This window comes from Sceloporus occidentalis, unplaced genomic scaffold (assembly GCF_023333645.1).
Source record: "Sceloporus occidentalis isolate IW3139 unplaced genomic scaffold, rSceOcc1.0.p SCAF_20, whole genome shotgun sequence".
Classification (NCBI taxonomy): domain Eukaryota; kingdom Metazoa; phylum Chordata; class Lepidosauria; order Squamata; family Phrynosomatidae; genus Sceloporus; species Sceloporus occidentalis.
In genome coordinates, this window is record NW_028317000.1 from 7,198,123 (window position 1) to 7,223,936 (window position 25,814).

At 46.3% G+C, this 25,814-nt stretch overlaps 1 protein-coding gene across 1 annotated transcript in view; it reads left to right on the plus strand.

Annotated features, from left to right (window-relative positions):
- Window positions 1-24,143, plus strand: part of DENND4B (DENN domain containing 4B) — a 39,427-nt gene extending 15,284 nt beyond the window's left edge. The window contains exons 7-28 of the mRNA XM_089482840.1: window positions 176-242; window positions 868-926; window positions 2,062-2,206; window positions 2,633-2,808; window positions 3,633-3,733; window positions 4,665-4,880; window positions 5,853-5,998; window positions 6,538-6,677; window positions 8,108-8,231; window positions 10,279-10,485; window positions 11,477-11,605; window positions 12,341-12,494; window positions 13,484-13,633; window positions 14,138-14,586; window positions 15,776-15,880; window positions 16,476-16,651; window positions 17,423-17,612; window positions 19,338-19,583; window positions 20,694-20,799; window positions 21,334-21,499; window positions 21,630-21,694; window positions 22,567-24,143. Coding sequence (XP_089338966.1) covers window positions 176-242; window positions 868-926; window positions 2,062-2,206; window positions 2,633-2,808; window positions 3,633-3,733; window positions 4,665-4,880; window positions 5,853-5,998; window positions 6,538-6,677; window positions 8,108-8,231; window positions 10,279-10,485; window positions 11,477-11,605; window positions 12,341-12,494; window positions 13,484-13,633; window positions 14,138-14,586; window positions 15,776-15,880; window positions 16,476-16,651; window positions 17,423-17,612; window positions 19,338-19,583; window positions 20,694-20,799; window positions 21,334-21,499; window positions 21,630-21,694; window positions 22,567-22,712 — 3,463 coding nt within the window. The 3' untranslated portion in view covers window positions 22,713-24,143. The remainder of the gene's footprint in view (window positions 1-175; window positions 243-867; window positions 927-2,061; window positions 2,207-2,632; window positions 2,809-3,632; window positions 3,734-4,664; window positions 4,881-5,852; window positions 5,999-6,537; window positions 6,678-8,107; window positions 8,232-10,278; window positions 10,486-11,476; window positions 11,606-12,340; window positions 12,495-13,483; window positions 13,634-14,137; window positions 14,587-15,775; window positions 15,881-16,475; window positions 16,652-17,422; window positions 17,613-19,337; window positions 19,584-20,693; window positions 20,800-21,333; window positions 21,500-21,629; window positions 21,695-22,566) is intronic.
- Window positions 24,144-25,814: the final 1,671 nt, after the last annotated feature.

Consider the following 25,814-nt stretch of genomic DNA (forward strand, 5'->3'; position numbering starts at 1 on the left):
TGGTGCTTTTAACCGAGACCCAATGTCAAGAGCAGGGTTGTCCCTTGTTAAAATCTCCATGGATCAAACTGCAAGGGGATCCAGCATGGGGAAGATCTGTTGGGTTATGATTTCGTCACTGGTGTCTGGGGCGTCTTGTCTTTCTTCCCTGTGACTTCTTTGTTGCTCCTTCTAGGCACATCTCTCATTTCATGCACAATGTCCCCTTCCCGTCTCCACAGCGGCCTCGGATCTTGGTTCAGGTGAGCAAGCGCGGAAATCCCAAATATCTTGTCTTGCTCGATTGGGGTAGTATAGAAGGTGATACAGGGATGGCAAATGGTCCCACTAGCTTCAGGGAGCCAAAGTATGAGTGTGTCCTTATTTCAGAACACTTTTGATTCTAATTCAAAGATATAGCCATGCAGAACAGTGGTTCTCAACCTTCCTAATGCCGCAACCCTTTAATACAGTTCCTCCTGTTGTGGTGACTCCCAACTGATGGTCTCGGTTCCTAAGTCCATCAGAAATATGTGTTTGCCAAAACCCTGTGAAAGTGTCATTTGACCCCAGGTTGAGAACCGCTGGTGTAGAATCAGCATGTAGACAGATCTTGTAGCATAACTGAAAGAAAGAAGGTAGCAGCAGGAGCTTTCGTAGATTAAAGTCTACTTCCTCAGATGCATTCTTGAACCTGCAACCCAATAAAGAACTAGGATAGAATGCAAACAAACGGGAGATTGACAGATTCCTTCAAAAGTGAGATTTACAGATTTCTTCATAAGGTTAAACTGACAGATTTACCCTCTCTCTCTCTGTTCTTTGATGGAAAGCATTCACAAGTCAGTCTTGATGCAAGCATCTCTTTTTCTATTTTTGGCTTTCCAGATGTCCCCCTATGATAACTTGCTCCTGTGCCAGCCGGTCTCCTCTCCGCTGCCTTTAAGGTATGGCTCTCTTGGGTGGATGTGAGTGTTCGTGGGAGCATCCTAGAACAGATCCAGAGCAGGAGTGCAGTGGTATTGCAGTTTGCAGGCTCAAAACTATAAGATAAGCTGCTTCGGAGGGCGGTGGAGACTCCTTTGGAGGTTTTTAAACAGAGGCTGGATGGTCATCTGTTGGGTATGCTTTGATTGTGAGGTCCTGCATGGCAGAATGGGTTGGACTGGATGCCCCTTGAGATCACTTCCAACTCTCACAAGCTACAGTTTCCTACCTCTGGTACAAGGAATCATGGATATGTCATACGTCATTTGGATATTATGGCTGGGTACCTTAAGTGAAAAGTAATTTTATGGATTCGGGGGTGGGGGGTGGGGGTGGGGACCAGGGATGATGTTATAATTAAAATCAATGTTTTAAAAAATTAAAAATTGATGGGAGGGGACTATGACACCATCTCCCTTTCGTTCAGTAAACCTGGTCCCCCTGAGTTTAGCTATACTGCTCAGAATAACAGAAGGGGGAACTATACTAGCAACAGTATTATCCATATAATTGACTACTAGTTGACCTCATATATAAGTCAAGGGCAGGTTTTGGGAGCCCAAATTATGAATTTTGATATGACCCGTAAAGGATGTAAAGGTTGAAGCAAAGGAAAACAATGCCAAAGAGCTTACAAAATACCAGTAGGCATAACTATTTGTTGTGGTCATACTAAAGGTTGGATGGATAAGAGAGTAGAAGGGGGTCAGTGCTTCTGGGGGAAATTAAACTCTTGCCTTTCACCATGTACGTATGTATGTATGTATGTATGTATATGAGTTAAAATACAGTACTTACATTGACCCGTGGATAAGTCGGCTCAGTTTTTTGGGGCCAATTTTTAACCTAAATTCTGGACTTATACATGAGCATAGTCAGTAGTTATGCAAAGTATGATAAAGAGAGCTTCGCCATAGATAGTGGTGAATATCAATTCACTATATAAAACACCTGATCCAAGGAGAGATGAAAACTACCAGAACTAGTTTATACCTTAACTGTGGGTTCTTGGAAAGATCCTGTGGACAGGGATGTGAAAATGTCACCTATAAAACTGCCTTTGACATGCTTTTGCTCGTACCCCTCTTCTTGCAGCGGTGCCAGTTTCCTCACCCTGTTGCAGACGCTGGGTCCCGAAAATGCCATTGCTCTCTTGGTGGCGGTCCTCACGGAGCAAAAGTTGCTCATCCACTCCTTGCGGCAGGACGTCTTGACCAGCGTGGGCGAAGCCTTGGTCTCTGTGAGTTCTGGTTTAGTTGGTCTAGTTTTGGTCTAGTTGGGGCAATGGCTGGAGAGCACAGAACAATGGGGGCTACGGGATAACTTTGGAATACCCACCTGCAGTCCTGGGGTATATCTATGCTATAGAAATTATGCAGTTTGATGCTACTTTAACTGCCATGGCACCATGTTTCAGAATCTTGGGATGTGTAGTTTGGTGAGGCACAGGCTTGCTTTGGCAGAGAAAGGCAAAAGACCTTGCAAAACTACAAATCTCAGCGATTCCATAGTATGGAGCTGAGTTAGGATTAGGGTCAAACTGTGTTATTTCTCCAACCTAGATGCACCCTCAGCATTTCGGGCTATGTGGCCATGTTCTAGGAGAGTTTATTCCTGACATTTCTTCTCTCTTTGAATGCTTTGTTCCTTTCCCACCTTTCCTCAGATGATCTTCCCACTTCATTGGCAATGCCCCTACATCCCCCTGTGCCCGCTCACCCTGGCCGATGTGCTTTGTGCCCCGGTGCCCTTCATCGTGGGCATCCACTCCAGCTACTTTGACCTCCACGACCCGCCTCATGACGTCATCTGCGTCGACCTGGACACCAACACCATCTTCCAGTGAGTGCCACCTGCAGATGCACCACTAGGGTCGGCCTGCTCCCCATTCCTTGCAGGATGAGTCTGACTGGTTGGGTTACAGAATGGGCGGCAATTCAGGTTTTGCAAGCAGAAGACCTGTCTGGAGATGGCAGGGCCTGAAACCTGGGACCTTTTGCATGTCAAGCAAGGAGTTTACCACTGAACTGTAATCTATCCTTAAAAGCCCAAGATGCTGAACCATATTTTCCACCCCCAAATAGTTTCAGCACTTTGGAAAACTCCTTTAAAGCTTAGACTGTATTACAGCATGGATTCACCACTCTGTCCTCTTCCCTCAGTCATGAAAACTACCAACTTCCATTCCAGCAGTAGTGGCCTAAGTGGACCAGAGATTTAATTCCTTGCCTCTGAGGGTACATCTACACTGTAGAAATAATGCAGTTTAGCACCACTTTAATTGCCATCGTGCCATCCATATTGGATCCTGGGATTTGTAGTTTTGTGAAACCTCAGTACTTTTTGGCAGAGAAGGCTCAAACCATGTAAAGCTACAAACATCAGGGTTCTGTAGGATGGAGCGACAGCACTTAAAGTGGCATCAAGCTTCATTATTTCTACTATGTGGGAGGAAAGTCTTTTGAACTCATTGGGAGTTCTTTCCAGAGAATTAGATCTCAAACCAGAAGGCCTATTGTTTTGCTTTGGGCTTCGCCTGGCGACCGCATTGGGTTGCAAGGGATTGGGTAATCTCTCCTTGAGTGAGGAGCAGGTGAGAGGGGTATGGCTGCCGGGCACCTTGGCAGGAGGCACTAACCGTATGGGCAGCTTTGCTCTGCATGCAGGTGTGAGGAACGGAAGCTGCTGGCACCACGGTCCCTGCCCCGGAAACCTTGCAAGGTGCTCTTGGCTTCGCTGACCTCCCAGTACCAGCAGCTGGATGAGAGTGAGTAAAGAACATGAGTGCACATGCACACACAAATGCACACACATATGCATTGTGGGGTCGGGAGGATCTGGTGAGAGGAGCACACAGAGAAGCTCAAGATTTTCATCACTGATAGATGTTGTGGAAAGAGGGAGTAAGCTGTAGTTCAGCCAGATACATGTTACTCAAGGAGAAGAGACTATTGCTTATCTTGATCCATGTTGCAGAAAGGCAAAACTAGCTCAGCCTAAAGATGTTGCAGAAAGAAAGAAAGACTCTGGCTAAGCCTTATTATTATTATTATTATTATTATTATTATTATTATTTACTGTTGTTGTTGTTGTTAATTTATTTCTTACCCCCTACTCCCCCAGGCTCGATGTCAGGTGCAACATAGAGTAAAACACAATATATAATTGAACATTAAACACAGAAACATAGGACTAAAACAGCCACTGCACACTAAAATCATCCAGATTGAAATATACCAATTTAAAATTCATGGTTTAAATTGACTGGGAAGGCCTGGCAGAAGAGACAGGTCTTTAATACTGTTTTAAATTCAACAGCATTCTTAGCTGTCAAATCTCTTCTGGCAGGTCATTCCACAGTTTAGGGGCAGCTGATGGAAAGGTCCTCTGGGTGACACCAGTCTAGTTCTGGCCAGTTGAAGTAAATGTCCCACAGAGGACCTGAGTGTATGGGGCATGTTATATGGAAGGAGGTGACTCTATAGGTAACCTGGACCCAAATCATGTAGGGCCTTAAAGATAGTAGCCAACATTTAGTACTTTGGCCGGAAATTAAGTGGCAGCCACTGGAGTGATTTTAATATTGGTGTGATATGCTAGATGTACCACTGATCAATCTGGTTTCCATAGATCATTGTGGGCATAGTGTTCTCTGACTATACCATTGGAATAACCCTTTTCCCTTTTCTCTGGTCAAGTGTACAACAGACCAGTAGAGGAAGCCACCCTGGAATTTCTGCTGACCGACTACGACCTCATCTACGGACGACGGAAGCAGCTGGAACTGGACATCCAGGGAGCCTTCCTTCGCTTCATGGCCTGCCTCTTAAAGGGGTACCGTTCCTACCTCTTGCCTATCACCCAGGCACCCTCTGAAAAGACCCGCGACTCCAGCAGCCTCTTCTATCTACAGGGTACAGCCGATCGCTTCTCCTTGCTTTGGGGATAAAACTGCAAGCCCCCAAAGTTGTAGGTTCTAGGCTTGGGAAAGGGATGCGGAAAGTATTTTAAAATATTAAGCACTGTATGACCCCCCCCCCCCCGTATCCATGGGGGATACATTGCTGGATTTACCATGGAACTGCAAAACTGCAGGTATTAGTGAACCCTATTTAAATGAATGACTTTAGGCATAAACATATCATAGAATCATGCTGGCAGACCTGGAACATGCCTAGAGGGACCTAGAATCATGCTGGCAGATCTAGAACATGCCTAGAGAGACCTAGAATCATGCTGGTGGACCCAGAACATGCCTAGAGAGACCTAGAATCATGCTAGCAGATCTAGAACATGCCTAGAGAGACCTAGAATCTTGCTGGCATATCTGGAACATGCCTAGAGAGACCTAGAATCCTGCTAGCAAATCTAGAACATGCAGAGAGAGACCTAGAATCATGCTGGTGGACTTAGAACATGCATAGAGACCTAGAATCTTGCTAGCAGATCTAGAACATGCCTAGAGAGACCTAGAATCTTGCTGGCAGATCTGGAACATGCCTAGAGAAACCTAGAATCTTGCTAGCAAATCTAGAACATGCCTAGAGAGACCTAGAATCTTGCTGGCAGATCTGGAACATGCCTAGAGAAACCTAGAATCTTGCTAGCAGATCTGGAACATGCCGAGAGAGACCTAGAAACATGCTGGTAGATCTAGAACATGCCGAGAGAGACCTAGAATGTTGCTGGCAGATCTAGAACATGCCGAGAGAGACCTAGAATCATGCTGGTGGACCTACAACATGCCTACTGGAAGCATTATTTCTATCGCTATTTTAAATGGCTATGCCCTGAGACCCACAGCAACAGCGTTACGGGCCACATACAGGCCAGACAATTCCCACCCCAGGAGGAGCTCCTAATTTTCTCTCTTGTGCTTTGTATAGGTTTCCTGAAATCACGCGATCGCGCCTACCACAAGTTCTACGGGCAGCTCTTGCGCACCCAGCTTTTCACGCAGTTCATCGAGGAGTGCTCTTTCGTCAGCGACCGGCACACTTGCTTGGAGTTCTTTGACTCCTGCGTCGAGAAGGTGACTAGAAAAAGAGCTTGGCAGGGGTGGTTGGGCTGGGACCCTGGGACTGGGTTTGCATTGTGGGCAGGGCTTTGGACTGGTCAAAACTATAGTGATCAAATGTCGGGGGGTCCCACCACTGAGAAGGCCCTGTGTCCACACATCAAAGCATTTTGGTGCTTGGACACTGCAAACCCTGACTCTGCTACGATACAGTGCTGGCAGTGCAGATGCTGCTTCGCTTGCCATTTGTCCCGGAAAACTGGGGAAATGCCAGATTGAAGGGTCTGAAAAATATCCCGGCCAGTTGGACCAGTTGAAACAGCAGATCCCAGATTCCTTGTGGCATGAGTGAAACTAACAACCACAGCTGACATATGCGATAAAACAATGTTAAATTTCAAAATGTGGTGGATGTGTTTAGTTTTTTGGAGGGTAGGTGGGTCAATAAGCCTCCCAATCTAGTCCCTTATACTTTAGTCCCAGTTTTGTGGAAACGAATGATGGCACCCCTGCTCTTGACTGAATCGCCTCTCCCCTTCTCTTTGCCTACTCAGGTGCAAGTGGATTTGGAAAAGCCAGAGGAATTGCCTCTGATCGAACTGGATGACACACATGGCAGTGAGCACACCGTTTTTATCATGCCACCTGAAGAGCCAACTGGCCCCAATGGTACTGAGCTTCCACCATGTTACCAGTGAGTCTCCCTTTAGTCTTTCTCTTGTCACCTTTTGTGTCCTATCTAGTGCTTTAATTAATCCATTTGGATTTACACTCATCCCTCCATATTTGTGGATGTGATTAATATGTTCTTTCTAGGAATATCTAGGTCCTCCAGTGCAACTCTGTGGTCAAATTTAATTAAAGGTTGCACTGAAAGACCTAGAGATTCCTAGAGAGAATACTCTACTAGGCCTTTGTAGCTCCTCCAGGGCAGTTCTATGGCCGGTGTCTTTTAAACATTGACCATAGAGTTGCCCTGGAGGACCTAGAGATTCCTAGAGAGGTGTCCTCTCAGGTAAAAACATGGTGTTTTTGTTATTTGTGTTTTTTCCATATCCACGGGGGTCTTGTGCCCCTAACCCTAGTGAATATGGAGGGACAAGGGTATTCCCTATCCTGGTCTAAAGGGCTCAGAGCAGCACACAAGGGCCAGGATCCTCTTGGTGACTTATACCAGCATAATGTTCCAATATGCCAATGTTAGGCGCTTTTGGAGTGGTGTGTAGCTGCAGCAATAGCGGGGGAACTAAAGAGAAAACCATACCTAGAGAAAGCTCCCTTGCCAGCCCCCAGGAAGCGCATTTGAAACCCATCAATTGGCAAATCCAGAATTCCTTTCTGTCTTGGCCCTCCCTCTTGCAAGCCTGTTACCAACTGCATTGCTATTGCTCCAGAGACCATGTTGTTCCTAGAATCATAGAATCATAGAGTTGGAAGAGACTCCAAGGGCCATCCAGTTCAACCTCATTCTGCCATGCAGGAACTCACAATCAAAGCATCCCTGACAGATGGCCATCCGGCCTCTGTTTAAAGACCTCTAAGGAAGGAGACTCCACTACACTTCGAGGAAGGAGTGTGTTCCACTGTTGAACAGCCCTTACTGTCAGGAAGTTCCTCCTAATGTTGAGATGGAATCTCATTTCCTTTATCTCACATCCGTTGTTCCAGGTCCCATTCCCTGGAGTAGCAGAACACAAGCTTGCTCCATCCTCAAGGTGACACCCCTTCAAATACTTAAACAGGGCTATCATATCACCTATTAACTGTCTGCTGCTTACTGCCACTTTCCACTTCTGTACTGCCACAGGTACTCCATCCAACAGGATGACAGCCACCTCTGTCCCCATTTTATCTTTGGAACACTCTTGTCAGACAGAGGGACATGAGAGACGTATGTCTGGCACAGGGGTCTTACTTGGCTGAGGGAGAGCCAGAAGCCAGGGTCTCCACAATCTTGATATTTTTCTCACGCCAAACCTTGGTATTGACCTGCCATTGCACGTCACCGTTGCTCAGGAATGCTCAGGCACCCCATTGCTATGACATACCTTCAGGCATAAAATCCACACAGATGAACCCAACATTTCTAAACTGCACCCTCTTTTCATTCCTCGTCAACCACAGGTATGATGGCTTCCCGAAACTTCAACCCAAGCTCTTTGAGCGCCTCCAGGACCAGCTCATGCCTTCGCTCTGCCAAGCCCGGACTAGTGCTCCCAGCAGTCCTGCGCCACGCCGGACCAAACAGGTAAAGGGTATGGGTTGTAGCAACAATCCAGGTGTCATTGTGTGTTGGAAGATTATATGGTTAGAAGGAGACCCCAAGGGTTCGTCCCATTGCCAGTGCAGGAATCCACAGGCCTGGACTCGGATATTTTCCCAGTCTTACTTTTTAACAAGGAAATGGGTTTGGGCAGTTTGCACTGCAGAGAAGGAGGGGATTTGCAAACCAATGTAGTTGGAGAGTGCTAGATCAAGGAGAATTGCTGGAATGCCAGAGTAATTGCTGTATATACTCATGTATAAGTTTAGAAATTTAGATCAAAAAAATTGACCCAAAAAACCTGAGTTGACTTATCCATGGGTCAATGTAAGTATTGTATCTGAACTCTTATGTAAAAGAAGGAACTGGTGAAAGGCAAGAGTATAATCTATCCTGGAAGCACCAATCCCCTCTACTCTCTCATCCATCCAGCCTTAAGAGTGAGCACAAAGAGCTATGTCTACTGGAATGTTGTAAGTTCGTTGACATTGTTTTGCTTTGCTTTATCCTTTAGGTCCTTTGTTATGTGCCCCTAAGTTTTACCCTTGACTTATTCTCGGGTCATATAAAAATCCATAATTTTGGCCCCAAAACTTGCCCTCGACTTATTCTCATCAGGGTTGGAGTTGACTTGCACTCCTGAGCTCTTGGCCTGTTGTCCTTCATTGGTGTATGTATATAGAAACATAACTCAGAGAATCAGGGAGTTACTTGGTTGTTGAAGTAGGAGATTTTAACAGGTAGCTTTTGAGATATTTCACTGTGTATTCAAATTGCTTTAATTCAGTGGGATTGCTCACATTAAACACAGGGCAACCAGACATCGTCCTTTTCCTGGACATGTCTTACATTTCAGTCAAGGAAGAATTCCAAAATATCCTTCATTTTGAGCATAACTAAGAAGCATGGATTTATATTCATGTTTTTAGCTTTTATTGGTAATATTCTACATTTGTCTTGAATGTCCTAACACTTTGCAGTGCCTTGTCCTCCTTTGCGGTTAGGACAGTGATGGCGAACCTATGGCATGCGTGCCAGAGGTGGCACTCAGAGCACTCTCTGTGGGCCCCAGCACAGAGTTTGCTAGAGTTTGTTACTAGAAAGCCAGAGGGACATGGCACTTTGCAATAAATAAGTGGGGTTTGGGTTCCAGTTTGGGCACCCGGCCTCGAAAAGGTTCACCAACACTGGTTTAGGACATTTGGTCACCCTGGTTATACAGTATGACTCTCCCATCCATGGGTCTGGTATCCACTGTTTTACCAGTCTGCGTCCCAAAAATATGGTCTCTCTAGGCATCTGGAGGTCCTCCGGTGCGACTAAGGGACACTCAACCTCTTTTTAAATAACACAGTCTTGCAAAATGGAAGGTCATAAACCCTTCTCTTTTTCAAATGCTATACTGGTTTGATAAGAATTTGGCATTTTAAATCCTGAAAGGACCTCAGATTTGATCCATCGTGTACAGGGTTTCCCCCCACAACCTGTTTTGCCGTTTCGGTGTTGTAACATGCAACTGAGTGAAACGATCCTGCAAAGAGAAAGAAAGGAGTTAATAGACTTCAAAAACACTTTAATTCGCTGATATGAAATATAAAAATCTGTTCAAAAGGTCTAATATGTGGATGTAGTTTCACTAATGTTATTATTAGTTAACAGTGTGTTACATTTTAACTGTTCAAAAGGTCTAATATGTGGATGTAGTTTCACTAATGTTATTATTATTAGTTAACAGTGTGTTTATTCGTTAATAAAAATATTAAAAGCTCTAAAAAGAAATTTCAGTGGAACATCAGGGTCTGCACTTAATGCTGAGTAACAACTGAATTGATAAAGAGAATGAATTTGTGAAAGAACTGTGTGTGGCACGACATTTTTATTGTGTTTTTGATATTCAACGCTCATAATATATTAAAACCAGCTACAGTATTGGTGGGAAAATTCATAGCTAGCCTGTGTAATTAAATTAAACTGGATCATATCTGTTAAAAATTAAAACTAATGCTTCATCTACCAACCGTGTTCCTTCTAGGAAATGAAGGTGGCTCAGCGGGTGGCACAGAAGTATTCGTCCGTGCCGGACATGTGGGCAAAGTGTTTGCTGGGCCACTGCTATGGCCTGTGGTTCATTACGCTCCCAACCTATGTGCGTGCCGCTCCATCGAAGGTGCGGGCGCTGCAAACGGCGTATGAAGTTCTCAAGCAGATGGAGACCAAGAAGGTGGTGCTACCGGATGAGGTACTTTATCTTTGGTCTAAAGCATGGTTTGAGTATTAGACTAGGACTCTGGAAGACTGGGGATCGAATACCTGCTTGGTCTTAAAAACCCTACTGCGTGACCTTTGGCAATTCATAATCTCTCAGCCACAGAAGAAGACAGTGCTAAACCTTCCTTCAAATAAATCTTGCCAAGAGCCAGCATGGAGTCATGTTGAACTCAGACTCAATAAGACCAGGATTCAAATTCCCCCACACTCCAGCATAAAAACCTATTGGGTGTCTTTGGACAAGTGACATGCTGTCAGCCTCAAAGGATGACAGTGATAAATCTCCTCTGAATAAATCTTGCCAAGAAAACATTTGACCCTTGTGGTCGAAAAAGGCATGCAGCAACAACAAGTATGGTCTTCTACATAGTCTGGACCTAAGCTATGTAGAACTTTAAAGGGCAAGTTGAATGCTTTCATGGCCGGCATCCATAGTTTTTGGTGGGTTTTTCGGGCTCTGTGGCCATGTTCTACAAGAGTTTATTCCTGACGTTTTGCCACCATCTGTGGCTGGCATCTTCAGAGAATGCTGGCATGGAAGTGAATGGGGTATATATATTATGTGACCCTGCTCTCTCCCATGCCAGCATTCTCTGGAGATGCCAGCCACAGATGCTGGCGAAACATCAGGAATAAACTTCTAGAACATGGCCCGAAAAACCCACAAAAAACTTTAAAGGTCAATTCACAATTTTTATGGGGGGAAAAGTTGGGGGCAGGTGAAATTGGGGATACAGAAGAGACCAAAAGGCTGCACATGTCCCACAGACCACAGGACACTGTGCCATGCTTTCCTTCCTGATCTAGGGCCCTAGGAAACGCCATGCAAAACTATACTTCCGAGGCTTCCCTGTCTGATAGGAAAACAGGGGCAGGCTTTGTCATGCTAAATTCATGTCCTAGATCAGGGTCTAACTTCTCCCGAAGCTTGTCATGCTCTCTTTGTGGATCTCATTCCCAAGGTTTGCTACCGGATCCTGATGCAGTTGTGCGGACAGTACGGAGAACCCATCCTCTCGGTCCGGGTGCTGCTTGAGATGAAACGGGCCGGCATTGTACCCAACACCATCACTTACGGCTACTACAACAAGGTGACCAGCTCCCCATTCGATCTGATTTCTTTTACACCATTAAAATAATTCTACATGATTTTTTCTGCAACAGAATGAATGGAATCGGGAGGATCATATTTTATGTGTATATAATACTTGTTGAGTTTTCTTAGTACTTTCAGTAAGCTATCAGCAAGTCTTACGATAACAATAACAGAGTCTCCGATTATCATCTCCAATTGTTTTTTCTTCTTCACCTGTTTGGTTTGTAACATCTTGCTAAAACGGCTTTAGAGTTTTGAGCAATGCAGAATCGTTTTATTTGTAAACGTCTGGATAAGATTTTATTAAGATGCATGATTAATGTCCGATTAGCAAGAGGGGAGTAGAAATAGTTGAGTTAGGTCCAAAACACACTGCAGAAATAACTCAGTTTGAGACTGCTTTAATTTCCCGGGCTCGATTATAGGGAATTCTAGGAGCTGTAGTTTGGTGAGACATTTAGCCGTCTCTGTCTGAGAGCTCTACAATTCCCAGGACTCCCTACCACTGAGCCAAGGCAGTTAAAGCGGTCTCAAACTTGATTATTTCTGCGGTGTGTTTTGGACCGTACATAACCATTGAGAGCCAGAGCAGTGTAATGGTTTGAGTATTGGACTAGGACACCGGAAGACCAGGGTTCAAATTCCCGCTTGGCCCTGAAAACCCACAGGGTGACCTTTTCTGTGGTGTTTTATGTAATGTTTATCTGCCTCCCTATTCTTCCCATCCCAGGCCATTTTGGAGTGCAAGTGGCCATCGACAACTCAAAGCGGTCGTCTGCGCTGGGCCAAGCTACGCAACGTGGTGCTGGGGGCTGCGCAGTTCCGGCAGCCATTGCGTCAGCGTCAGCGTGATGCTGAGTTACAGAGCATTGGCACCCAGTCAGGTAGGAGTGTGTTTGTGCATGGTGGAAGGGGGCTCATGTATTTGAGGGACAGCCTGCTGTCTGCACATTGCCATTACACCATAGAAAGATGACATTATCCCTTGTTCAGGTGCAATTGTAATGCAACATAGTCATGCCTTGGATAGCAGGGGAAGGAGTTGATTAAAGGGACATACACTTGTCCCTCCATATTCGCAAGGGTTAGGGGCACGAGACCCCCGTGAATATGGAAAAACCGCAAATAACAAAAACACCACGATTTTACCTGAGAGGACACCTCTCTAGAAATCTCTAGGTCCTCCGGTGCAACTCTGTGGTCAACATCCAACAGACACTGACCATAGAACTGCAATGGAGGAGCTACAAAGGCCTAGTAGAGTATCCTCTCTAGGAATCTCTAGGCCTTTCAGTGCAACGTTTAGTTAAAGTTGACCATAGAGTTGCACAAGCGGACCTAGATATTCCTAGAGAGAACATATTAATCAAATCCGTGAATAATCAAATCCGCAAATATGGACGGATGAGTGTAGTGACTTGTCGCTGGTTATTTCCAAACTCAGATTCCATCCAAAGCAGTGGAAAGGACCGCCTTGAATCCCATTGTGGGAGAAAGATGGGATATAAATCCTTGAAATAAATGAGTACACAAGGACCTTACCTCCTCACTTCTCCGTTAGTTGCAGTCTGGAAAAATACTGAGAGAGATAAAATGTTGGAGGGTAGGAGATATTAGTGGTTTTTAAGATGATGCATTGATGGTTTTTCTTTCAACTGATATATTTTTGGATGAGTCACACCTTCTCAGAACCAGAAACACCTGTGATAGGCTTGCCTTAGGGTCACCATAAGTCAGAAATGACTTGAAGGCATACAACAGAAAGACAGATGGGTTGAACGAGAGACAAAGAAATGGCAAAGATCTCAGGCATAATGCTTCCAGTCCAAAGCAGTGATCAAAGATGGTGTTTCCTTCCATTTTCTGTTGTCAGAGGGCCGAGGAACTAAAGCACCCAGATCCCGGTCCAGGTCCAACCTGCACCGGCAGACCACTTGGTCCGGGGGCAGCTTGACTGAGAATCTCCCATCCACATCTCTGGTGAAGAGTGGCAGCCTCAGTTTCCCACAACGTGAATCAGACGGTGAGTGAGAATTCTGGGTCCCACCATTCAAAAAAGGATGTTGACAAGCTGGAGCATGTCCAAAGGAGGGCAAGTGAAATGGTGAAGGGTCTGGAAACCATGCCCTATGAGGAATGACTTAGTGAGCTGGGGATGTTTAGCCTGGAGAAGAGAAGGTTAAGAGGTGATATGATAGCCTTGTTTAAATATTTCAAGGTGTATCCTATTGAGGATGGAGCAAGCTTGTTTTCTGCTGCTCCAGACAATAAGACCTGGAACAGTAGATGCAAGTTCCAGGGAAAGAGATTCCACCTTAACATTAGGAGGAACTTCCTGACAGTAAGGGCTGTTCAACAGTGGAAGACACTCCCTCAGAGAGTGGTGGAGTCTCCTCCTTTGTAGGTTTTTAGACAGAGGCTGGATGGCCATTGGTCAGGAGTGCTTTGCTTGTGTGTTCCTGCATGGCAGACGGTTGGACTGGATGGCCCTTGGGGTCTCTTCCAACTCTATGATTCTATGTTATAGGAACGAAGGCCTTGGGCGAGCCAAACCGTGGAAGCAGCGATACCCTCCCTGCGCTGCCCGCCTGGCTGCGAGGTGTACGAGACAGGCCTGGAAGCTCAGAGGACGGCAGCCTCTCCGACGTCAGCAGCTTCTTGACGGATGAGAGTGACCGGTTGACCCTGAGCAGTGTGGACACGCAGCCAAGTTTGGGGATGCTCGAGGGGGTCGCCCCGGGACCGCCATCGGAAAACCGGGGAATGGGAGGCACGCCACGCCGGAGTCTATCCGCTAAGCTTCATCAGCTGCTGCTGTCGCCCATAAAGCGACCTTCCCTGAGGCACGCTGGCGCCGCAATGGAGCATTCGCACACGCGTTCCGGGTCAGAGCAGCGTGAGCTCCCTCCTCGTCGTAGTCCACTGGAGACCCACTTTCTGCTTCCCCGCGAGCGTCCCGGCTCCACTGCTTCTGAGGTAGGCCAAGCAAACCAGGGTCCAAAACGATGGCCAGTTCCAGTGTGGCCACTTATCTCCAAACCCAGAAGGAGCAGATTAGACATCAGGGATGCATCTGCACTGGAGAAATAATGCAGTTTGGCACCACTTTAAGTACTGTAGCTCCGTCCTGGGGTTTGTAGTTTTACAATTCACTTTAGGTTTCTCTACCAAAGAATGCTAGTGCCTCACAAAATTGACAAATCCCATGATTCTGTAGGATGGAGCCATGGCAGTTAAAGTGCTATAAAACATTATTTCTACAGTCTAGATGCACCCCAAGATGCGGATTTTCATGAAGGTGAAAGAGACCAAGAGGTCCTCAGTTTGCCACCTCCGTTTGGGGAGTGAAGTTCCCCCAATTCTCTATATGTATAATAATAATTCTCTATACGTTTCAGTTGCACTAGATTTTTAGGGAGCACCATAGGAGACAGAAGAAAATCCACTGCAAAGCTAATGTCTTGCTAAGCCTTTGCATTATCTCGGTTTGTCCACTAAAATTTCTCAATAAATAGCTTTTTCAGTCTAGGTTTTTCTCATGTAATCCTTTGTTGTTCAGTGTTGCAACCTGTGAACGTATGTTCTAGTAGTGAACACAAAAATACACAAAAATAGGAACACATCTTGTGCTTAGGTTAGTCCTTGTTGTATCAGGGTTTATTATCCTCACATAATCTTTTATTGTGGGTTTTTTGGGCGATGAGGCCATGTTCTAGAGGAATTTATTCCTGACGTTTCGGCAGCAGCTGTGGCTGGCATCTTCAGAGAAATCTTTTCTTTATACATTAAGGTTCATATATAGCTACACTGGATTCATTCTCTAGCCCAAGTTTATTGTTTTTTACTACAGCCAGCCCTCCTTATCCGGAGATTTTTTATCTACGGATTCAAGCATCCACGGTTTGAAAATATTCCCCCCCAAAAGTATAAATTCCAGATAGCAAAACTAGATTTTCCATTTTATATAAGGGACACCATTTTGCTCTGCCATTGCATTTAATGAGACTCAAGCATCCACGGATTTTGTTATCCATGGGGGATCCTGGGACCAAACCCCAGCGGATAACAACGGCCCACTGTATTTGTTAGGTGGGTTCCGGGGTTTATCCTCTCCGGTAAATCCATTTTGGTCAAATGAACACTGCTCCCTTCCTTTCCACAATAGAGCTCCGTATCCCTGGGCAGCGAGTACGATCTCTCGGATAATTCTGTGTGCAGCTTTAACCTCCGAAAATCCAGTGACCAGCTTTCGGAGTCCCCAGCTGTTAAGGTACGTTACGGTGGCCAAACCTGTTGTCCTAGAATCAGAAAAGACAGCAAGGGCCATTGAATCCAACCTTCTGCCATGCAGGAACCCAGCACTAAAGCACCCGGAGAGCTGGGATCTCCAGCTTCCTTTTAAAAAGCTCCAGTGACGGAAAGTCCACTACCTTTATTTATTATCTACTTATTAAAATATTTCTAACCCACCTCTGTGCTCTCAGAAGCTCTCGGGTATATGTACAAAAAAAACAACATGATCAGATGGTGATGATGATGATGATGATGATGTCGTCGAAGGCTTTCTTGGCCGGCATCCATAGTTTTTTGTGGGTTTTTTCGGACCCATCTCCCTAATCCATTCCTCATAGGACTTGGTTTCATGATATTTTTTTCCCAGCTTGGTTGCCTGCCTCTGGATCCATTCCACCTTGTCCCATTTACCTCTGTCTCTTCTGGAGCTTTCTTCCCACACCCGAAATAATAGCTTGGGGTCTAAAGGTGTCCTAGTGAAGGGTCATAATTGGGCATCTGAAGGGCTTCCGTGCCCCCTTTGCCCAGCAGTTCACTTTGTTTTTGACCACCTTTCCCTTCTTTCCGTTCAGGTGCTGCTTTCGAGCTGCTCACGGTGCCAGGCCTGTGACTCGCTGGTCTACGACGAAGAGATCATGGCAGGCTGGAGCTCGGATGACTCCAACCTCAACACCACCTGCCCTTTCTGCGCCCGTCCCTTTGTGCCCTTCCTCGCAATCGAGATCCAGGATTTCCAGGTTGCTCCTAGGTCTGAACCCTATGTAGAGTCCTGCTGTTAATTCTCCCATACCCCAAGTGTCTAGTCTTCATGCGCTCAAAATATATATATTCAGAAATGCCCAGAAGGCATGAGATCCCATCTGATCTTGGAAACTTAAGCAGGGTCAGGCCTGGTTAGAACCTGGATGAGGAAGTACCAAGCGATACCAGGCGGTGGAGGGCTTGATAGGTCACAACCTGCCCTTTGAATAGGTGCCTGGAAAGAGACTGGCAGCAGGCTTATCTTTTGGAATAGAGCAGTGGTTCCCAACCTGTGGGTCGGGACCCCTTTGGGGGTCGAATGACCCTTTCATAGGAGTCGCCTAACACCATTGGAAAACACATATTTGCACTTAGCAATGAAAATAATTTTATGGGTGGGGGTCACCACAACATGAGGAACTGTCTTAAAGGGTCGTGGCATGAGGAAGGTTGAGAACCACTGGAATAAAGGAACTGTATGAGCCCTGTAACATTTGGGGAACTTGGCTGGAAATAGACAAGTAGCCCTGAAAATTGTTTCAAACCTATATTATTTCACAAGGAATATAATTACTGATCTCCTTTCTATAAGCTTGTAACTTTTGTACCAAATAGGACTTTCTGTAATGATGTGTGTTTATGTGATTGTTCTTATCTTGTGAGGAGTGTCGTATTTTGTTCTTATTTTGCCTATGGTTTGTTAAGTGCAATAAAAGCAATTGATTGATTGACAAGTAACCAAGTTTCTCCTCTCCTCTTTCTGCTTCCATCTGCCCAGCATTACGGACAGTTCTGACACCAGTTCAGTCTCCTCCGATTGGCCTCGGGACAGCGAAGCGCCAGCCCCCGGCAGTCAAGGTCCAGTACTCAGTGACCGTTACCACTGCCTGTCATTGGATGAGGCGGAACCGGAACCTGGGCGGGAATCCAGAGCAGGATCATTATGCAATGGTTTCACAGAATCTCCGGTATGGACGCGTCTTGTTCTGTGTTATCCTTGCTCAGAGAAAACAGGACATGATGGGTGGGAGTCAACAGTGTAATGCGGCAGCTAAAAAGGCCAATGCAATTTTAGGCTGCATCAATAAAAGTATAGTGTCTAGATCAAGGGAAGTAATAGTGCCACTATATTCTGCTCTGGTCAGGCCCCACCTGGAATATTGTGTCCAGTTCTGGGCGCCACAATTCAAAAAGGACATTGAGAAACTGGAGTGTGTCCAAAGAAGGGCGACTAAACTGGTGAAGGGTCTAGAAACCAAGCTCTATGAGGAATGCCTTAGGGAGCTGGGTATGTTTAGCCTGGAGAAGAGAAGGTTAAGAGGTGATATGATAGCCCTGTTTAAATATTTAAAGGGAGGTCATATTGAGGAGGGAGCAAGCTTGTTTTCTGCTGCTCCAGAGAATGGGACACAACAGAGCAATGGATGCAAGCTCCAGGAACAGAGATTCCACCTCAACATTAGGAGGAACTTCCTGACATTAAGGGCTGTTCTACACACATTCCTTCCTCTGAGATTTTGGTGGAGTCTCCTCCTTGGAGGTCTTTAAACAGAGGCTGGATGGCCATCTGTCAGGGATGCTTTGATTGAGATGTCCTGCATGGCAAGGGATTGGACTGGATGGCCCTTACGGTCTCTTCCAACTCTATGATTCTAAGGGAAAGAATTGGAAAAAGAGCAATATAGGATGCCCAGGTAAACAGGCATTAGTTGTGACCCCAAACCTGTCCTCAGAACCTGTGTTCAGATGTTGAGAAATCGATTCCACTGGCCAGCAGCTAGTAACATTCTGACAGTAGGTGGGTGAATCCACTCTGGGTTTTACTCCACACTTTAAGGGACTTGTCCCATATGCCCAAGCTATTTGTTTTGGGAGACGGGGGGAACTTTTTAACTTCTTTCGAGCCCTAGGTTTCCACATCCTTCCCAGGTTGGCACATAGCAAATTGTCCAGCTTTTCAGTCACTATTTCCATCACAGTTGCCATTTGTGATTCACAAGGTTCAACACCTTGGAGCAGATCCTTCAAAGGGTGGGCTAAATTTTGGAACGGATTCATCACCCTCAGTGTCATGGGACCACTGGATATAATAACCAAAAAGCAATTTACTCTGGTTTTGAGAAAGTGGGTTGTCAAAGACTTGCCTTTGCTAAGAAAACAAAAGTATGGCGACAGTCCTGTACAGTCGAAGGGTTTCATGGCCGGCATCCATAGTTTTTTGTGGGTTTTTCGGGCTCTGTGGCCATGTTCTAGAAGAGTTTATTCCTGACGTTTCGCCGGCGTCTGTGGCTGGCATCTTCAGAGAATGTTGGCATGGAAGTGAGTGGGGTATATATATTATGTGACCCTACTCTCTTCCATGCCAGCATTCTCTGAAGATGCCAGCCATAGATGCCGGCGAAACATCAGGAATAAACTCTTCCAGAACATGGCCACATAGCCCGAAAAAACTATAGTCCTGTACAGTACAGGATAGTGGAACCGAATCATTTCGCATTGATTCATTTGTCAATGGAAACCACAAGTGGTTATTTTGATGCCAGAAAATGGCAGACAATGCGACCGGGGCAAGTGTAGTGTAAACCACAATCCCATGTCAAATCAAGCCATCACTTCAGACTGCGCACCAATTTATCGGTGTAAGTGGGAGTGAGGCCCTGTTTGTCCTCACCTTTCCTCTTTCATCCCACCAGGTCCCTCGGACTCCTGCCCCGCACATTGAGCACCTGGCCTTTGCCTACCTGAGCCCCTTAGTTCTGCGCAAGGAGCTGGAGACCCTCCTGGAGAATGAAGGAGGAGAGTTCCTCTCCCAGCCGGAGCTGGTGGACAACCACCCCATCATCTACTGGAACCTGGTGTGGTATTTCCAGCGCCTGGGTCTGCCCAGCAGCCTTCCCCAGCTCCTCTTGGCTTCGAAGCACATCCAGGCTGCATCCCAGGTAAGCCCATCTCTCCCCTCTCCATTGCGACACCCTTCATTTTATCCCCACAACAACCTTGTGGGGCAGGCTAAGCTGAGAGAGAAAGAAAGAAGAACTGATGCAAGCACTCTTTGACTGAGTTTGGAGAAGGGACCTCTGCAAATCATAGACTCATAGAGTTGGAAGTGAGTCCAACTCCCTACTCAGTGCGGGAAATCCAGCCAAAGCAGTGGTTCCCAAAGTGAAGTCGAAGGCTTTCATGGCTGGCATCCATAGTTTTTTGTGGGTTTTTCTGGCTATGTGGCCATGTTCAACAACAACAACAACAACAACAACAACAATAATAATAATGGTTTATTTATATTTGCTGCCTCGCCCCGCGTCTCAAGTCGGGCAACATATATAAAATTACAAAATACAATAAAAACACATTAAACCCTGAACCCTCCAGCCAATAAAAGTAAAACAAAATTCAACATTTAAAATGAACACATCAAAAGCTTGCTCTACAATAATTAAATAGAGTGGACCATTGGAGAGTTTATTTCTGACGTTTTGCTGGCATCTGTGGCCAGCAAACTCTGGACCTCCAAATGCTTTGGATGCCAGCTCCCAGAATTCCTGACCAGTGGGCCAAGCTGGCTGGGGCTTCTGGGAGCTGAAGTCCAAAACACCTGGAGGACTAAAGTTTGGGAACCACTGAGCTAAAGTAACCCCAGCAGGTAGCTGTCCAGCAGCCTCTTTTGAAGACGTCCGGAGAAGGAGATCCACCATCTCTCTAGGAAATTGGTTCCTTTGCCAAACCTCTCTTACCATCAAGAGGTTCCTATTAATGTTCAATCAAAATCTACCCTCCTGTAACTTCAAACTATTAGATTTGGTCCTACCCTTGGAGACAGTACTCTGTGACAACCCTGAGTGAGATCATGGCACCGTCTTCTCTTCTTGAAGAATTTATTTGTAACATTTACATACCGTGCCAACTGGGGGATGCTGGAAGTGGGTTATCCCAAAAAGTAACTTTGCCGGAGTTCTGCTCTTTGACAAGCTAGACCTCCTCCTATCTCTTAATTTTTAATTTCTTCTGACCCTGGCACTTTCTTTGCAATTCCTTGTCTCCCATTTCAGAGTCCGGTCCAGGAAGGTGCCCTTGTGAGCATGCATTTGCTCTGGGATGTGTTGATGCCAGACCCGGACAGCTTTCCACCGCTCTACGTTCTTTGGAGGTTTCACAGTGAGTTTCAAGCTGGTTGGGGTGGGACAGAAGGAGAAATAGACTAAATTCCCTCTAAATTACCTCCTTTGGTTTTTTGTGGGTTTGGGGGGCTATGTGGCTATGTTCTAGAAGAGTTTATTCCTGACGTTTTGCCATCATCTGTGGCTGGCATCTTTGGGTTTCCCATTGGGGTATCTGACCAATGTGCAGAAACATAATAGTGAGTCTGATCTTGAAAGCCTCCTCTTCTGTTTGTATCACCTGCAACAGTTAGGAATGGAGCTGTCTTTTCCCAACTTCTTTCTTTACTTAGTCCCAAAGGTGCTACAAGATCTCTCTACATACGGATTCTACAGAATGCTTGACATCCACAGATTTTGTTATCCATGGAGGGGATCCTGGAACCAAACCCCAGTGGATAACAAAGTCCCATTAAGCATTCTGTATGGTGTGGTATGGGAGGAGGTCAATGTGAGGCTGACACCATGAGTGATGCCAACCCCGTCTTAAATTCTTAACCTCCTCCCCTTCTTTTCCCTTCTCTTTCGGCAGGTAATATCCCGACTCGCCTCCAGTCCTGGCGCCGACACAACCATCCCTTCTCGCTCTCCTTCCTGGAGGCCGTGCTGAGCTCCGTTGGGATGGGAGAAGTCCACAAAGCTATCGCCCTCTTTTTGGAAACAGTGGCAGGGCAGCCCAACCCCATACATGTACAAAGGTATGGCTGTCCTCCTCCCCACCGATAGAGGATATCAAAGGATGAGAAGGATGATGTGGTTGCTGATGCGATTGACCGATTAGAGCTTTGTGTGCCAGACATATGCCCTTTCTTCTTTTCTGCTTTTCAGGAGCGTTTACCGCGAGATCTTGTTTCTCAAACTGGCAGCTTTGGGCAGAGACCATGTTGACCTCGGTAAGAGTACGACGGGGGGGGGGGGGGGGTCTCCCCATTTATGGAATCATGGCCAGTTAAAGTGGCACTATTACTTCCCTTGATCTAGAGTATAGTGTCTAGATCAAGGGAAGTAATAGTGCCACTCTATTCTGCTTTGGTCAGGGCCCACCTAGAATACTGTGTCCAGTTCTGGGAACCATAATTCAAAAAGGATGTTGAGACGCTGGAGCGTGTCCAAAGGAGGGCAACTAAAATGATGAAGGGTCTGGAAACCACGAAGCACTATGAGAAGAGACTTAGGGAGCTGGGGATGTTTAGTCTGGACAAGAGAAGGTTAAGAGGTGATATGATAGCCCTGTTTAAATATTTGAAGGGATGTCACATTGAGGAGGGAGAAAGTTTGTTTTCTGCTTCTCCAGAGAACAGGACCCTGAACAATGGATGCAAGCTCCAGGAAAAGAGATTCCACCTCAACATTAGGATGAACTTTCTGACAGTAAGGGCTGTTCGACAGTGGAACACACTCCTTCCTCGGAGTGTAATGGAGTCTCCTTCTTTGGAGGTCTTTAAACAGAGGCTGTATGGGGATCTGTTGGGGATGCTTTGACTGAGAGTTCTTGCATGGCAGAATGGGTTGGACTGGATAGCCATTGTGGTCTCTTCCAACTCTAGGATTCTATGATTCTATGATTCGAAGTGGCATCATAGAATCCTAGAGTTGGAAGAGACCACAAAGGCCATCCAGTCTAGCCCCCTGTCATGCAGGAACTCTCAGTCAAAGCATCCCCAGCATCATAGCACTATAATTTGTATAGCATGCAAGGGCCCAAAAGTGTACTCTGGAGGCACAGTTGCAATGTACCTTACATTCCTCTCTCCCTTTTCCTCAGCTGACTTTGACAAGAAGTATAAGTCTGCCTTCTCCAAGCTGGCCAGTAGCATGGGGAAGGAGTCACTGAAGCAGCGAAGGGCCCAGCCGCTCACCTCGAAGGCCATCGATTGCCGGAAGAGCTTTGGGGCCAACCTGGAATGCTAGCAGGATCTCTCCTCCTGCCCCTCTCTTTCCCACTACCTCCTGTCCACCCCACATTGTCCCCTGCCCCCCTAGTATTCCAACTACATAGGAATAATCCAGGATGGAACTGGAGCTGATACCAAATGAGGACAGGAGGCACGTGCCATGAACGGTACCCTGTTTCCGTTTGCCCCGGGGACTCCGTCGAGGGACGAACTGGGAGAGGGGGAATTGTAGGATGAGAGAGCGCAGGCCTGTTTGCTGACCAGTCCGTTTTTTGGCCTGGCTCTCTCGGATTGTTTCCCCCTCATCCCGCCAATGAAAGGGACAAGGGCCCTGTCATGGGTTCAGGAGCCACGCGGCGGGTCTTGGAGGACCCAATTACTTTGGGGTTTGGGATGTGCAGCCGGCGGTTGCCCGCTCCTGTCTTGGCACTGCACTTTGCACGTGCATGCGACACCTTGGCACGGCGCAAAGGCACCTTGTGTCTCCCCGTGCCGCCCTCTTCCTCCGCGCCTGGGTCGCGCTAGACTAGAGTTTGTCTATATTTTTTCTTTTTTGTGCGCAGTGTTCCCTTTCACAAGGGGGATGTTTCATCTGTCCGTCCGTCCATCCGTCAGCCATCAGGTGCCAGCCGCATCTCGTCTCCCACAACCAAAACGCGTCGGGGTTTCGTTCGGAAAAAGAGAGCCCTTGTTTTCTTTTCTTTTTTTTGGGAGGGGGAACGTCTCTCCCTCCTTCTGTGCCCTCCATTCCTTGCCACCTTGGTTTATTTTTTTACCGTCAGTGTTAAAAAAGATGAAGAAGGAAAGCTATTTTATAATTTATTTATTACTGAGCCCTTTTTGCGTCCTCCTCACCTTTTGCTGCACTCTCCCCACTTCTTTTGTTGGTGCTTTAACTGTAAAAGAGAACCCTGAAACAGGCGACTGGGACAGAAGGGAAGCAGAGCATGGAGAAGTGACTTGTTTTTCACTGCGATTCCCAGAATCCACCCAACCGGCGTGGCTACTACGCTGGTTGTGGGGAGTTCTGGGTATGTTCATCCCCAAAAAGTAACTTTTCTGGAAGAAGGGGCACACCATGCGCTCCATCTCCCTCTTTCTCTTCCTTTACCACATTGATGCATCCATGGGGCAGCCCCCCATATCTGTTGCAGAGACTGTTTTCCCCCTGATCTTGGGGGTACTACTTTATGAAGGGATGAAGTGGCCAGGGGAGAGAGAGAAAGAAAAGGTTGTTTAGTTTAACACACTTTCACACACACATGCACTTCTCGCCACTTTGGTCCCCTCAGGGCTCGGATTGTGCAATATGGAGTGAACCTCCATCACGCCCCCCAATACTTGTTGTATTGTTCTCTCTCTCTTTTGTTCTTAAATTTGTTTTGTTCGTTCGTTCGTATGTTTTCGATGTTCCTGGTTCTGTAAATAAAGAGGCTTCTGTATTTTCCCCTTCGCGTCTCCCGACTGTGTTTCGATCCAGCAAGCAGTAAATGGGGAACGCTGGGGGGACATCGAGGATACATCAAGACTGTATAGATTTATGACAGTTTGATTCCATTTTTAACCGGGCGCCACCCTGGGATTTGTAGTTTATTCTCTGCAGACAGATATGAGAGAATTCTCTAGATAAGAATTGTATGCTCCTCAACTAACTACAAATCACAGGATGCCACAAGTGGAAACTATAATTATCATCATCATCATAGTTTTGTACGGTATATACTCAACTACAGTGCGCCTTTGCTTTATGCAGACTCCCCTGCATAAAGCAAATTCCGCACATGCTTGAGCCCCATTTAAATGAATGAGGCTCTTGCATGTGGTGGCACACGCGTGCCATGGGCATGCGCCCCATTACTTCCAGTAGGACATGCCACCCCTTCCTCCCCGCACAGCTTTCAGCATATGCTGGAAGCCGCGTAAAGCGCGCTCGCGTATGATGCAGCTGCACTGGGTAAACTTATATAAGGGTCACTATATCAGTAGTGCTTAGAAGGGTTCTAAAGCCAAACCCAGTCCAGTTTGTAAGCCTTCGCTTCCTATCAGAAAGCCTCCCCATTTAAAAACACTTGCGTCTCTCTCTGCTCCGTTTTGCGAGCCTTTGCTTCCTATCGGAACAATCTCCCCATTTAAATCCGCTTCTCTCTTGCTCCGTTTTGCAAGACCTGGATTCCTATGGGGGAAACCTCCCCATTTAAATCCACTTGCTTCTCTCTCTGGTCCCTTTTTGCAAGACCTTGCCTCCTATCAAAAAATTACTCCCCATTTTTAAAACCATCTCTCCAGTCCATTTTGCAAGACCTGGCTTCCTATGGAAGCGACTCCCCGTTTAAATCCACTTGCTTCCGTTCCAGCCTTTTACAGCCGCACAGTACTCTATATACATTTTTAGAGTCAGTGTTATTACATTTTAGTTCTTTTCTATTTGCTTTAGAATTTCTATAGGATTTTATAGTGTGTTTTACTTGTTTTAGCGTTATTTTGTGTTATTTTGAAATGGCCTAAGGGCTAATCAATAAATATTTCTTCTTCTCCTTTCCTTGCTTCCTCTCCAAGTCAGAGAAGGCTCAATGCCTCACAAAACAACAGCTCCCAGAATTCCCTAGCATTGAGCCAGGGCAGTTAAAGCGGTGTCAAACCGGATTATTTTTGCAAGTGTGCTTCTTTGGCCCAGTATAGATGCCCCCCAATTTATCACACTATGGCTGCATCCACATTGGAGAAATAACCCTGTTTGGCACCGCTTTAATTCTTTCTGGCTCAAGGCTATGGAATTCTGGGAGTTGGAGTTTGTTGTGGGGTCCAGAGCGGAGCAAAGCTCCGCTCTGGACCCCACAACAAACTCCAACTCCCAGAATTCCATAGCCTTGAGCCAGGATGCTGGAAAGCGGTGCCAAACTGGATTATTTCTCCAGTATGGATGCAGCCTACACTTTGATAGCGCTTTAACCGCCGTGGCAACATTTCTGTGGCATTCTGGGGTTTGTAGTTTAAGCGAGGCCCAGGAACTCTCTGAGATGACTAAATGCAGGTCCCTAAACTACAAATCCCAGGATTCCACAGGAAGTCGCTGTGTCACTCAAAGTTGTCCACACTCACGCCAACCCGACCCCCAAAA